General features: G+C 46.3%; 1 protein-coding gene across 1 annotated transcript in view; it reads left to right on the top strand.

Moving 5' to 3' along the window:
* Nucleotides 1–12804, top strand: part of LOC119389493 (amine sulfotransferase) — a 61777-nt gene extending 48973 nt beyond the window's left edge. The window contains exon 2 of the mRNA XM_037656788.2: nt 10422–12804. Coding sequence (XP_037512716.1) covers nt 10446–11366 — 921 coding nt within the window. The 5' untranslated portion in view covers nt 10422–10445 and the 3' untranslated portion in view covers nt 11367–12804. The remainder of the gene's footprint in view (nt 1–10421) is intronic.
* Nucleotides 12805–16251: the final 3447 nt, after the last annotated feature.

The raw sequence follows: 16251 nt of genomic DNA on the forward strand, positions 1-16251 counted from the left end.
ACTAGAGCGCAAATCCACAAAACACATGAATCTTTCTGCATTTCTGAGCTGCAAGCATCGCTTAACTGCTGCAATAATTCCGCCCCAGGCCCCCACCGCGTTTTATATGGAATGTTGACACACCTGACAATATCAAACACAAAAAGCCCTCCTTTCCCTGTATAATGCTGTTTGGTTTTCCGGCGAGACCCCCTCTGCCTGGAAAGAAGCCATTATTATTCCGATTCTAAAACAGGGCGAGGACCCATCCTCCGCTACGAGCTATAGGCCCATTGTACTAACAAGCTGCCTCTGTAAACTTTTTGAAAAGATGATAAACCGCCGACTTTTACACTTCCTCGAAGCAAACAAATCACTTGACCCATACCAGTGCGGTTTTCGAGAGGGTAGATCGACCTCTGACCACCTTATCCGTATCGAGCCACAAATTCGCGACGCTTTTGTTCACAAGCAACTCTTTCTTTCGGAGTTCCTCGATATGGAAATGGCCTACGACACCACATGGCGCTTTTGCATACTGCGAGACCTCTCACACTTAGGTGTCCGAGGAAAGATGCTGACGATAATCAAAAGCTATTTGTCCAATCGCACGTTTCGTGTTTGAGTGGTTAATGTCTTGTCCCGAATATTTGTCCAGGAAACTGGAGTGCCGCAAGGAAGTCTCCTGAGTTGCACACTTTTTATTATAAAAATGAATTCCCCACGTCTGTGTATTCCACGGAATATGTTTTATTGCACACATGTCGACGACGTGCAGATTGGTTATAAATCTTGCAACCTTTCAATGTGTGAGTGGCAGGTTCAGCTGGGCTTGAACAAGGTCTTTAAATGGGCAGACGAGAATGGGTTTACACTGAATGCACAAATAAGCACTTGCGTTCTATTCTCCCGAAAGAGAGGTCTCCATCCCGATCCAGACGAGGTCGTCTGGATCGGGATGACCTACATGGTCAGCGTTTGTCAGTAAAAACGGAGCACAAGTTCCTAGGGCTAATTCTAGACACGAAACGCGTTTATATCACACATTAAGTACATAAAAAACAAGTGCATAAAAACCATGAATATTCTAAAGGTATATTCTAAATATTCTAAAGGAATATTCACGCACTACGTGGGGTAGTGACAAGAAGTGTCTGTTGAATCTCCATAAAAGCCTCATACGCACGCGTCTAGATTATGGGGCAATAATTTATCAGTCTGCGACACCAAGCGCGTTGAAGATGCTTCACCCGGTCCACCACTCGGGCATTCGCCTTTCTACAGGCGCTTTTCGCACCAGCCCCGTGGAAATCCTCTACGCCGAATCAAACGAGTGGTCGCTCCACATGCAGCGATCTTACATGTCGTTTCTATACTATCTCAATGTGAACGCAGACAATGAACACCCCTCAAACCCCACAATTAATGATTTATCCAGTTCTGCCCTTTTCGACCACCGTCCTTCGGTGAGACAGCCCTACTCACTTCGCGTGAGGGGCTTAGCTGAGGAAATGGGTGTGCCACTTTTCGAACACTCTCTAGCGGCTCCCGCTGCACCACTGCCGCCGTGGCGGTGGCAGCTTATAGATTGCTATCTATATTTCGTGGAAGTAACGAAACGCACGCCTATTGCACATATCCGTACATACTTCCTCGAACTACAGCACAAATGCACCTTTAGAGATTTCTTTACAGACGCCTCAAAATCGTACGCAGCCGTTGGTCCATCCTTTTCCGATTCCGATATTCTGCACCCTAATTCAAGTACTTTCACAGCGGAAGCTTACGCGATACTTTCGGCCGTTAAACACATTAAACAACTAAAACTACAAAAGGCAGTTATATACATGGATTCCCTAAGCGTGGTAAAAGCATTAAAAACTTTGCAAAAACACAAAAACGCTGTACTTGTCTCGGTATACTCTCTTTTATGCACGCTCTACACACTCGAGCAACATGTCGTAGTGTGCTGGATGCCAGGGCACCGCGAGATTCAAGGCAACGTGTTGGCGGACCAGCTAGCAGCATCCGCCCACGGAAACAGTCCAAATACATTCATAGCTATTCCCCCACTAGACCTAAAACCCTTTGTCAAAAGAAAGCTCAGGGCCTTTTGGCAGAGCACATGGGATATGCAGACACAAAATAAATTACACGTTATCAAACCACATCACGGTAATGGGCCGCCAGTATCGAAGTCACGCCACACAGAAATTACACTATGCAGACTTAGGATTGGTCACACATACAGTACACACACGCACTTTCTGTCCGGTCGCGACCCGCATTTGTGTGATAAGTGTGGTGAACCACTCACCGTCCTTTACGTCCTGATCTAGTGCAAGGAACTAGACGTTGTCAGAAAAAAAAAAAAAAACATTTCCCTACCGACTGCAATTTCCACTTCATCTTTCAATGTTCATCGGTAGGGATCAGCTTTTTACATATCAGTCACTGTCTGCTTTTTTAAACGATGTACATAGTTTTCACGTCAAATATCAAGGCGATCCCTAGCACGGCCTCTGAACAGAGGTCACTGCTGCGGTGAATACATTAAAAATAGCACTTGCCTCGCTGCCCTTGGACTCAAGGGCGTTGACGAGGCATTCGTGCTGATGTCACATCTTCACAGTTTTATTCTTACGACCACTTGTCATTCATTTTCACTACACACATTTCACGTCACTCTCATGTTTTTAATATATATATATATATATATATATATATATGCAGTGAAACAGACACGCGTACGAAGCGATTTATAGACGTTTCGGCCGCGGGTCCGGCCTTCATCAGATTCCGATGAAGGCCGGACCCGCGGCCGAAACGTCAATAAATCGCTGCGTACGCGTGTCTGTTCCACTGCGTATATTTACCAGGACCCAGAATCATCTTTTCTTGACCCGCCTTTAGCGCGAGGAATTTTAAGGCCCCTATACAGCTACCGACCACAACCATTGTTCACATCCCTTGTCTCATAAATTGGCGCGCTTTGGCCATCAAATGGCCCTTGCGCCATTAAACACCACATATCATCATCATCAACTTCACAAAAGCACAAACAGAAACAGTATTGCTATGCAATACCCACTCAACGAAACAACCAGCTCACAGATATAAACGTTGCGTGAAGCCGCTCGCGTGCTCTCATCCCTGCGGAGTTTGCCTAGAATAAGCATACTTCTTCGGCTTACTGGGAGCGCGGTACACACAACAGACGAAGGAAGAACCACAAAACACGAGCGCTCACTAACAACTGGTTTATTCACACACTAGAAGGACACATTTATACACAAAAGTGCGCATGTCAAAAAAAGGAAAAGATTACAGCACGAGCAGCACGCGGCGCACTTTATCGAGGCACTTGTCTAAGAACTATCAATGTACTTAAATTCACAGTTATGTAGTGATAATGAAGGATGGCTTATACACTGGTCCGCATTCCTGGAAGTGTGATACGCTTCAGAAATTTCGCGTGTAGTTTGAAGGGGATGCCGGAACAGAATAACTGTTTTTTTGAACAGCGGGTGACATTTGCATGTATCACAATGCGATGCTAAGTGGGAATATGGGGTACTTTTCAAAGAGCTTCTATGCTCCCTGAGGCGTATATTTACACATCGGCCAGTTTGGCCGATGTACATGCGACCGCAAGACAGGGGTATCTCGTATACCACTCCTGTAACGCACTTGACATACTGCTTAACATGTTTTTGGAGGCATCTCCTCCCTTTACACACTCCCTGTGCCCTTCTATGTACCATAGCACATATACTGCCCAGTTTATTGGGCGCAGAGAAAACAACGCGCACACCAAACCGGTTTCCAACATTTTTCAGTCCGTGGGCCATTTTATGAACGTAAGGAATTACTGCCGCTCTTTTGTTTTTTTCGGTGTGTCCTGAAGATATACATCTACGTTTTTCACAATTTTTCACCATCTGCAAGAGCCTTTCACATACCGATGCAATTAAAGGGTATCCAGCAGCTAATAATCGTTCTACCTGCGCAACTAAGCCATAGTGCAGCACATGAAGGCAGCTTTTATCAAGGGCTGAACGTAAGCATGACTGTACAATTCCTCGTTTCACAAGCTTGGAGTGACCGGACGAGTAATCTAGAACAGGTTTCTCAGATCGGGGTTTATACTGCCAGCAAAAATGTTTGTCTTCAAAACACAGGCAAAGGTCTAGATACTGCAGTTTTTTATCTTTTTGAACCTCGGAGGTAAACCTGAGGCCCATGCCCTCTGTCTCGAAACACTCCATGATAGCGTCATATTCCACTGCTGAACATTTTTTCACAATAATCAAGTAATCATCAACGTAACGGAAAACTTTTGTGCATGACTGAAGTTTAGTGTTTAAGGCAGTGTCTACCTTCCCTAGAAAAATGTTGCTTAATACAGGTGCAACACTGGAGCCTATACAGATGCCTGATTTCTGCATGTACAGGTTCCCAAGCCATAAGACGAAGGTGGACTTCAGGTAGAACGTCAACATTTCTAAAAAAGACTCAGTTGACACTCCGGCGCTATTCCTGAACGATAGTTCGTCAATGTCTTCCACAATGCATTGCTCTACGCACTTTAGCAATTGATCATGCGGCAAGGAATAGTATAAATCAACTACGTCAACGCTAAACGCGGTAACGTCAGAATCCTCACATTTGTTGAGGTATTCAACCAGGACACTCGAGTTTGGCACTTGGAAAGGGTCATTAACGTGCAATGCTGAAAGGTGTTTCTGCAGAAACTGAGACATGGCCAGCTGCCATGTATCCCTTTCCGAAACAATCGTGCGTAACGGCATTTCCGGTTTGTGCGTTTTAATGGAAAAGAAAATTTCTAGCTCTTCACCTTTTGCCTTTCCTACAGATGAGGCTAGCATTCCTAGGTTAAGCCTATTAAGCAGCGCGATCGCTGTGGTCTTTACATCCTTGCTTTTCACAGAAATAGGCTTGAAATTCCTTTCCAACGCTTTGGTGGCCTTCTTGAAAAAATCTTGCTCGTTAATAGTGACGAAGAAACCTTCCTTGTCAGAAACGAGTACTCTTAACTGTTTTTTCAAACAACAGTCTACGATAGGTTCAACACGTAACTTCCTATTATAATTGCTAATATTCCCCGAAACAGCATGAACACATTCTGTTACACACCTATAGCGTTCTTCCTCCTTGGCTAGCTTGGAGACGGCCCTTGCTGTAGCAATTTTTTCCTCCGGTCGAAGGGTGGGTTCCACGGCGAACTTCGGGCCTTTTTGCAGAACCTGCCGAATTTCTTCTGGCAGGGCTACATCGCTCAGATTCAAGAGACGTCCCTCACGTGATGCTTGTTTTTTCTTGACGGGAAGTTGTGGTCTGATCCGATCCCACAATGTTTCCGTGGCAGTTCTCGAAGTTCTACACCAGTCGGTATACGAACCGCGGTTGTTCCCTCGACGAACATATTGGTCACAAATGACCCGCAGCCAGTCCTTATAACACCGGTTATTCTGTTCCGGCATCCCCTTCAAACTACACGCGAAATTTCTGAAGCGTATCACATTTCCAGGAATGCAGACCAGTGTATAAAGCCATCCTTCATTATCACTACATGACTGTGAATTTAAGTACATTGATAGTTCTTAGACAAGTGCCTCGATAAAGTGCGCCGCGTGCTGCTCGTGCTGTAATCTTTTCCTTTTTTTGACATGCGCACCTTTGTGTATAAATGTGTCCTTCTAATGTGTGAATAAACCAGTCGTTAGTGAGCGCTCGTGTTTTGTGGTTCTTCCTTCGTCTGTTGTGTGTACCGCGCTCCCAGTAAGCCGAAGAAGTATGAATTACCAACTAGCCCACCTTTCAATACTTTTGCAGAATAAGCATATTAGCCTTGTGTTTTCTGTCTAAATGGTTATCAGTCATGACGTCATCTTTGACATTCGTCTGTTTCCTCCACTCTGGCGCAAGTTGAGTCCATTAGCGCTGCTGCTATCACCTTAACAGCGTTGCTAGACATTCAGTGCCTTCTCTTTGACTTTTCATAATAGATGTTCGCCCTGTTCATTCGCTTTGGCCAAGTATGCTGAATGCTGCTCCCCAAGGGTGCGACAGATCTATCCTTGGTTTTTCAGCGCCTCCTACACACTTATCGGACAGTACTTTCAGCAGCGGTTTTCGCTATTTACACGATAGCTCGCGGTCGTATACTATGACAGGCGTTTAGGTTTTACTGGTACGATGCTCCATGACGTGCGACGAAATTATTGATCACCCAATATTACCTTAATGAGGGAAAAAAAAAACTAGATGCCAAAACACCGAAAGAAGGACGAAGAAGCACAGGGAAAGAGCGTTCCCTGTGCTTCTTCGTCCTTCTTTAGGTGTTTTGGCGTCTAGTTTTTTTCCCCTCATTACGATGAACCAACTAGCCCAGCAACAAGTACTTCTAAATTACAATATTACCTTGACTGCGCAAGATCGTTTGCTACCGATAATATGTTTTAACACCGATAGTGTTCCTTCTGACGACTCGGTACAGAAGAAAACTATTGAGAAAATGCCTTTTTTCCGTTACAGTGCAGATACGCTCACCGCCACTTCCGCCTGAATGGCGACAGGCCGCATGAGGAGCCGACGATCATGAAATCAAATCTGTTTGGGCGTCAAATATGAGTCACGCCATAGTGACACACGTGGATCATTTTCAGTGTCGAGCGTTCGTTACCGTGCACCTGTATGTGAGTATTTCCCTTTGTCAAGGTGCACTCGCCAGGAATCTAAAGTGGGCCCTCTTGGTTCGCTGCGCAATCTCATAACCACTACATCCACAGACATACCCTAGGTAACGCGCGCGAGCCGTCTTCCTGGCTACGCTGCTTACGCAAAAATATTTCACACTTCAGTCTGGCGTGTAGATGGTGTAGGCAGCGACGCCCAATGGGCGCGGATAGATTTTTATTCAAATGTCTAACTGGGACGCGTTTTGATGGATTTGTCTTGCGCAGGAAGCCAAATGAACACATGCGGAAAGACCACGCAACGAGCTGTCGTGAACAGGTCAGAAAGTGAGCCTGGTGTCGGCTTGCACAACTATTGCGGCCGGAGCAGATGGAAAGCCCGCCGTCGGCAATGACGAACTCGACTTGCTGCGCAACCACCAGGAAAGAAGGAGGGAGACGGGAAAGAGCGCAGAGAAGTCTGCGCTCTTTCTTGTCTGTTTCCTTCTTTCCTGCTGGTTGCGCAGCAAGTCGAGTTTACACGTATGAACCAACTAGTCTGCAAACAAGTATTGCGGCAATGACGAATTGTCGAATTTCTTGCTGGGACCTGGCACCGCCGGCGTGGCGTCCAACTTCGCCAGTTGCCGCCGGACGTGCTGGAAACGACGCACAATATTTGGCCCTTCAAGGCCAAACCCTCAAATGTGCGCGATGGCGGCGAGGGACTCGATAAGCGAAGGAAGTGGCTGTCGCGCGACAGCTCGCTTGGTTGATTGTTCGGCTCTGCAAATCTAGAAACTGAAAAATCCTTGAACACGGCGTATCACTGGAGCCATCGTTTCGGCAAGTGGCCTTGCCTTGTTCAAGGCAGCAAGTGTCCACCTGAAAAGCACGTGTGAGTGTAGCTTCAGTTCGAGTTTGATAGAATGTATGGCAGCGGTCATCTAGGAAGCTTTTCCATGATGAAATATGAAAAATATGAAAAAGCGTTTTACACACAAAACGAAAGAAAGGAGAGACACACACGGCGCTTTGTCCTGTGGCCACACGTACGCTGGGAAAACAGGCCGGTGCGTTAATGTGAGGCTTTTGGAGGACACTTATTCATTAGGAAAGAAATCAACTTGGCCAAGCACTGCTTTGAGTGTCAGCGAGTACGGTTTTCTTTAGTGCGATTGCAATTATACGGACAGTCTCGGCTGGCTTTTGCCGTCCCCGTCGTAATGCACCGTATATGTATAGGTATGTATATGTATATCAAAGTCCCAAAGAAAAATAATTCAGAATAATGCTCTGAAGTGCGGAATCGAACCAGCAACCTCTCGCTCCGCAGCGCGTGGCGCTAGCCATTACGCCACAAAGAGCAGATCCTTTACGTAGCTAACGGCGAGCGTTATATACACACCCTTTACCGCTGGCAGGACTCGGAGACAGCAGGCGCTTATAAGCGTTTCTTCATTACCAGGGAGATGGAGCGAGGAGCGCAACGGGCGTAGGGAGCCTTCATGTACGTGCCTCGCACATGAAGGCTCCCTAAACGGGCGCATTTAAAAGTCGTCGGCCAGCTCGCTCACTTCTTCTAATATTTGCGCAGGGAGAACCTTGCCCTTCCGCTGTCTGCTCGCGCACTATACTCGCGGACAACTTCTCTTGGCAATGAACGAAAAGCTACAGGGCGGAACGTCTGCACATGTACTGCTATTGCGAAGTAGTCCGGTTTGGCGCGCGTCTCGTAACGCCGTCGAAAGTGATGGCTAGTGTTGCATTGCGACGCAAACGCTACTTGGCGTCTAAGCTACGGGTAAAAGAGGCGACTTTTTCACACACGCAAAAACGCAAAGTGACAACGTATAAAGTAAAAGAAATACATATATCTCGCTTGTGAGCTCTGCGTTCCGTCTCAAAAAGCTACACGTAGAAAATGAAGGAGTATTTTATATATATCCCGCCGAAAATACGGACGAAATTGTGGGACTACATTCATTAGCTCTAGGACACGTGAATTGTGGCTCTGTAGCCTTCGCTTCACTGCCAAGAACAGCTGTCGGCGAATACAGTTGCTGCCGGGGGGCCAGATAGATGTTTATGCAGCGTAGCAGCGCATCATCACGGGCCGCTTTTCTTGCTATCGCATTCATTGCTTCGCTCTTGCTGCGAAACTGTGACTTTTTTACACTAAAATCTTTGTGCATATGACAGCTGCACAAGAGAAGTGGCTCAGGGATTCCACATATCAAGAAAAACAAGTGATTGCGTTAGCCAACCTGCCCTGCCGTTATCATCAAAGGAAACAGGCCTGGTGACCAGGGAGCTCACACGAGGCGGTGCCTCGCGGCAAAAGTGTATCGCTTTGACAATGAGCTTGCATGCTCGTTTCAAGCCGTTTGCTAATCAGCGCCGTGTGTGTCACTGCTTCCTTTCGTCCTGTGTTTTAAGCGCTGTTTTATATTTTTATCATGGAAACTAACAAACTCGCCCAATCTGCCTGTCTTCTTCAATTTTTTCATCATGATCTGTGCACATATCATGACTGCGCTACCTTTGTTGCCACAGAACGGGAATTAATGGGTGAGACTTGATGTTTTCGGCAAGTTTTGCAAACTTTCTAGAAGAGGTCCTGTTGTGCGGGAGGACATCTGCTCCTTAAGCTCCATGCTACCCTCCAACAGTCTTCAGCTATCCTACTAGAAATGTCGTGATAAGGTGAATGCAAAAGCGGCCCTGGAAAAAATCAAATTTTGTTTAGTGGTTATAATATAGTGAAAACCTGCTGCTTGTATCGCGCCAGCTCGATTCTTCGCAATAGCGGTCGCATTTCGGCGGGGCCGAAATGGAAGAATGCCCGTTTACATAGAATAAGGTGCACGTTAAATAAAAACCCATGGTTTGCAAAGTTAAACTGGAGCCCTCCACTACGGCGTGCTTCATTATCAAATAGTTCTTTTAGCACGTGCAAAGTCAAGACGTTATTAATATTATTGCAATAGCGTGTTTAAAAATTGTTAGACTTCCCTTCCCGAGAATTAAACTCAAGTACATGGTTGCCTTTCCAGATGTGATATTACAACGGTGATGAAGCGTAACCAAGGAAGAATTTCTTAGCAATGCATCGCACTTAGCTGCTAGATACCAGTCTTGTGCCATCCATCACAACGTTCAACTATTAAAACTTTATAACGACCTTCTTCCAACCGAGCTTCCCACCCTTTGGTGTTGCCCGCCGCCATCATAGAGAGAAACCGCAACGGGCAGCTAAGCTACACTGATAACATAATTGCTGGAAATATGTTGTGTAACCGTGCTGCCTTACTTCATGTACGGAATCTGCGCATTGCAACACTTGACTGCACCTCACATTCATGTTTTTAGTATTGTTTTCACTGATTACAGATATTTTTGAAATGTTTGATGCAAGCATATTTTCAATGATCCGAATATTTCTGGTGCTTCCTGATCGGCTGCTTTGAAGACCAAGTTACGATAAGGGGGAACTGGATGCAAGTTTAATTTCGATTTCTTATAGAAGTGAGAAGCGGTGGCTAAAGGCTGCGCGATATCATGAAAACATCGGCTCTATGATGTCATATAATAGGCCGATGACCACGTCGTCACCATGATATAAAGACAAAGTCTGGGATACACTGCTGTGTGTATCATATCGTGATTTCCAAGTACAACTCAGCTGCCTAAGCATGGCACAGGCTTCCGTAAACTAAAACTACCTTCTTTTTTTCCTCGCAGGCTGGAGCTGTACCAGACACGACCATGAGCAAAAAGGAAGTCCAGAAGAAGCAGAGGCAGGTGCCGTACTACAACATCATTGATGGTGTACCCCGAGGGCCATACTGTGACCCGGAGTGCTTGCGCAACGCTCTCAATTTCAAACCACGCGACGGTGACGTCATTCTAGTGGCCTACCCGAAGTCGGGATCACACTGGGTTCAACAAGTCATCCTACTAACTCTCAACAAAGGCGAGTCCGCCACAGATTACTACGACCACATCGAGAAGGCCGCGTTCATGGAGATGAACGGGACGCCGGAACTACTTGACAAGATGCCTTCGCCAAGAATGATGCGTACCAACCTCCCAATCCTAAGTCGAAACTCATGCCATACAAACGCTAAGTATGTCTACATGGCAAGGAACCCATGGGATTGCTCCGTGTCATTCTACCACCACGTCAAAGGGATCGCAAAGTTCCGTTTCGAAAACGGAAGTTTCGAGGATTTCCTTGACTGTTTTCTGGAGGGCAACTTTGGATTCGGAGACTACTTCGACCACATTATGGCTGGCTACGAAATGAGAAACGAGCCGAACGTGTTCTTTAGCACATACGAACAATTCAAACACGACACGCCTGGAAGCATCAGGAAGCTCGCGTACTTTCTCGGGGAAGAGTTCGGCAAACTGCTGGATAGAGACGAGAACATTTTCAAGCAGGTCATGGAGAAGAGCAGTCCAGAGTTCATGAAAAAGATCATGGAGTTCGAGTCGACTGACTCTGCCGACGGGAAGCAGCAGGACGTGAAGGTGTTCAACTTTGTGCGGAAAGCCAAGGTGGGGGACTGGAAGCACTACTTCAACCGGGAGCTCCTGCAGAAGATGGCCGACAAGATCGAGGAGAAGACCAAGGGCTCGGACATTATGTCCCTCTGGAAGCATCCCACCGAACGAGACCTATGAGCGTTTCTTTTTCTCATTTTTTGCAATAAAATCTGAAGGGTGACGAAATAATCAGTCCATTACCTTTAAATCTTGTTTCCTGGAAAAGATAGTTGCTCGAAATCACCTTAGCTCAATATCCCGATAATTACAACCACCCCAATCGCAAAGCTTATGTTTGGTAACGCGCAATGTTTGTGTGCGCAATTTATGAATTAGCAGACGACATATCTGACTTGGCAGTAAATTACCGAGGATGCTTAGTTTGTCTAGCTTGAGAATTACCAGGCGGGGTGGTAGTCACACAAAGCTATGTGAGAACATTATGAATTATGATGTAAATTCGCACACACTCGCATAGGTTCGTGGACGATTTTTTAATTTTCATTGATGGTGACCCTCACGAATTTAAGAATAACGCCGACAATTCCCTGGCTCTTTTTAGAAATCTCTTTAACTCCCTGGAGCTTACATGCGAATTGTCTGATGAGGGGAGACTTCGTTTCCTGGATGTTTTGTTTCTCATCAACAGGGATCACATCTGTTGGATGTACCAACCTCGGGGTAAAAAACCCCTTCTCTTTTTCAGCTCAGCACACTCAAAGCTGGTTAAACGTGCAATTGTAAACCTTAGCTTGATCAATGCGCTCGAACGGACATGTCCTCATAAACTCTCAAAAGCGTTAGGACAACAGGTGAAGCGACTGGTAGCCGCAGGCTATCCTGACCATGTAATCGTTGCTGTCGCAGAGAGCATGCGCAAAAAATTTCGAGCATGTAACAAGAAAAATCATGAGCCTGAAAAGGGCAAAAAGGAAAAAGTGGCTGTCATTCCATATATACACAGAACATCGCATAACTTGAAAAGAATCGCGCAAAAAGCAAACATTAAGGTGGTGTTTTCTGCTCCTGCAAAATTAAACAGTATTTGCCGTTTGACGAGGCCATACGATTCACTGAACCGGGAAAAAGGGTTGTCAGAAGAATCACAGAACTAGGTATGTCGATTGTATTGAAAATGTTGTGTATCAGATTCCTCTCACATGTCGTAGATATTATGTAGGTCAGACGGGTCGTTGTGCTAACGATAGAATGAGAGAGCATGACAACAATGTAAAACGTGCACAAGATGGCTGGCTAGCCATCCACTGTAGGTCGTGCACGTGCTCACCTATTTTTGAGAAACGTAGTGTTGTCAGTAAACACAGGGATCGCCTAACACGTGAAGTTGTTGCAGCGTGTAAGATTGCGCAGTTGGGGGAAAACTGTGTCAGCACCCCGTCAATCGCATTATTGCCCAAGGAAATGGAGTATCTACGGAGGCGTTTGACGTAATCTGTGTCGGTTGTGCTATTCGCTGCCTATCTGCGCTATGTCTAGTAACGCACCATTATGCGAGTAGTTCATGAGTATTTATAGGCGATGAATTTGGTTTTTCACAATAAATTTGTTGAGAGTTCAGCGCTGTGTGCGTTGCCTTCCTGTGTGTCCTGTGGTTTTGCGCTGTTTTTTTTTTCTAATCATGTACAACAAAACAAGCCCAGCTCTCCGCACTTTCGCACTTTTCATGTACGCAATCATTCGATAGAAGCGACCACGGAATGAGTACTTCTCACGGCATGAGCTGTGATGAGCTCACAACAGCCCATTTTGCTGGCGTATATATCAGCCGGGGGTGCCGGTGTCCGTCCCAGCTATCGCTCACAATGCGAAAGCAAAAACATACAAGGTTCAAGTGGGATTTGAACACAGGCCTGGCAGCCGAGTATTCTACTGCAGAGCTACGCCAGTGCTTGAAACTTCTTGGCAAAAGGCGTCATGTCGGGCGAGAAATCTGGCTAACAGATGTAATATTGCGTGGCGGAAGAGTAAATTAACAAGAATTGTCACACAATGGGAATTCCGTAATGAATGGTTGGTTGAAAGCTTCCAAACCATTTCAAAGGATTCAGCCATAATTCTTTGTCGTCATCAGCCACATCAAGAAAGTGTGCAGAGGCACACTTTCTTGCACACTTTCATCAAGAAAGTGTGCAAAGTGAGCATACCTGTGAACTGTACTTGAATTAGTCACCCTAGCAGAGTTACAACTGGCTAAAGGCCCCTCTTCCAAGTGACGCTGTTATTGTGATGCGTGTTCCGCGCAGGCCTCGCGTTTTTATGCGTGTGCTTGTACACAGCAGATCAGGACTGCGTTTAAATTAGGTTACCAGGTTGACTTACCAACTAGCCGAATAGTTAATTCATTCACGGAAATCTAATATCATGAAATCTCAAGTTTGTTGATCAGGTTTTTCTTCTCACGCGTCATTTAATTATTGAGCAAATTCAACGAAAGGCAACAAATAGCCACTATCGTTCGCGCGGGATGCATTTTTACAGCGTAGGGTGTTATGGCTCACAACATAGCCATTTTTGGTGGCAATGTTTTCCGCCGCCGCTTCCCCCGTTCCTCGCAGCTATTGCGCACAGTGAGGAGAAAAAAATACATGGCTGATCCGTCCGCCAGAGGAATCGGTGTAACACGAAAGTGAAACGTGTCTTCACAGAGGTAGTTAAGCATATATTGTACATCAATATATAAGAGCTTGTACAATGTCTGTTGGTGTTTGGCAGCTATAGCACCGTTTGACGTGGATGCATCCACGTTGACGCCTACAGTGGTACATCTCCATCCCGATGGCTAACACCCATGACCATGATAAAACTGTTGTGGTAGCTACCACATACCTGGACACAGCATATCTTGAACAGCGCGCAAAGATGGCATCAACAAGCACATAAAAAAGTCGCAGTTTCGCCGCGAAGAAGTAATGAATGCGATAGCAACAAATTGGAACGTCACTCGTGGAACGGACGCACCAAGAGAACACACACAGGGCGAGCGTGAACAAACAACTGTCCCAGCTCGACACTTAAAGCGCGCTGCTCAAATTCAAAGAAAGGACGCACGAAAAGAATACTAAAAAAGCGCGAACTAACGACTGTCACAGTTGTTACTTATTTCTGCTTGAACAGCGCGCTCCTTTCGCAAATGCAGCGAGCGAAGGGACCTTCGTGCGCTCTGTAACATGAACGCAAACATTGCGGTGAAAATACAAGACGTACAAACCGCCTCCACCACGAGATATGCGCGCCCCGGGCTACCAGGCCCTGTAGGGCAAAGTACAGATGGTATAGGTTGGAGGTGCTTGCGCATCGCAACGAGCGGGGCGACGACCTTTAAAGCGCACCCTTCGCGCCCTTCGTGCCAACTCGCTAGTGATAACGAGAACACGCTCAAGTGCCACCGATATCTGAGTACCGCCAACGGTAAATGGTGTACATAAATAGCTCGCCGTTAGTATGCTAAATAACGTGCGCTCTGTGGCCGAGTTTAGCGCCGCGCGGTGCGGAGCGAGGCATCGTGGGTTACATTCCCGGCGACGGAACTTTTTCTTCTAGTTTTTTCTTTGCCACCTGTCACTGCACATTTTAAAACGTCATATTCATGACGGAAATGCGCAGTGAAGTCTCCGTGGACTCCGGCGTAAAACACTTTCTTAAAAAAATATTGCGATATATTAAAAACAATGATGATGATGATGATATTAATAATGATAATAGTAATATTATTCAGTTCAGTTCAGTTCAATTTATTTCCCATCTTACAAATACAGATGGAGGGGTTGTAGGTAAAAGCTGCTTAAAGGCAGCTTGACGAGCCTACAAACCTAAAGTACAGCAGGGAGCCAGTTGTAGAAATTATACAATTCAAAACGTAAGGATTACATAATTACACAACGATTACCGGAGAATGCGCGAATCAGCCCCATGTACATATAAGAAAACTAAAACTGAAGCCATGTTACCTAAATACTTAGCGTGAAGTTCTTTGCGAATACAGGCAAACAAATCGAAATCAGTAAGAGCGTAACTATTAAGCAGAGACGGAAGAGTATAATGAAGGCGTTCATTTCCAAGGTTAAATCGAGGTGTCAGCACGAACCATTCTTCGCCATGTCTTGTTGGGTAGCCCACTGATTTGTTCCTTAGTTCCGCTAATTTCCGGAGATTATCTATGGGCACCGTGCATACGTTAGGAGCCGCCACAGTCGCGCGCTGTCTCCAGCGCCAAAGCGGCCACGGCAGCAGATTTGGCGGGATGGGGGGGGGGGGGGGGGGGAGGCAGACGACACAGGCGGCGGCAAGCCACTGCGCCGTGTTTTGGTGCTTCGCTTGAAGCGTTCTATTTCCCGTTTGCTTCCAAATGACGTCAAATTGTTATCAGCTGTCAGAGAACGTAGCGTTAGCGCATGTGCTTCTTTTCGCCAGACCTCGTGTATCCTCAGGCGAACGCGGCAACATAAAATGCATTAACTGGGGGAAGACAACGGAGGTGACGAGCCCGCTGAGCGAAACTGCGCACGTGTAACGCGGGCCGTCTCAATCACTAAACAATCACAGCTTATCACCCTCGAGCTAACGCGGCAGCGAACTCAGCGGCAGCTTGAAACCGGCAATACCAGCAATTGCACTGTCACGGCCGCTGAATGAAAAAAAAAAAACGCTTTCCATCGAACGGCCATGGCACTGCATTCGCTGCGCCGACTTATTCAGTGCAGCCGAGTTCGTCGTCGCGGCTCGTGTTTTGCTGCCGTGGCACTGCAAAGCGTGCCAATTATTATTACGCTTGGATTCAGAGAGCTAAGTGATATAGATAGTTTCTTCCGAGGAGCTAACCTGAAGAAGGGCAGGGAACTCCTCGAAGCGGGTCACGTTCACGGCGTCGTGGAAGAGGTGTTGCTCGGCAGATCAACAATCACGGGCAAATGCAACCCCAGAAAAAAAAAAAAACCATCTATTTGCAAAACTCACTTTTGTCGTCGAACGAGTGCGATCCAGCGTTCACGCCGATTCCGTTCAT

Source organism: Rhipicephalus sanguineus, chromosome 1, assembly GCF_013339695.2.
Source record: "Rhipicephalus sanguineus isolate Rsan-2018 chromosome 1, BIME_Rsan_1.4, whole genome shotgun sequence".
NCBI lineage: Eukaryota > Metazoa > Arthropoda > Arachnida > Ixodida > Ixodidae > Rhipicephalus > Rhipicephalus sanguineus.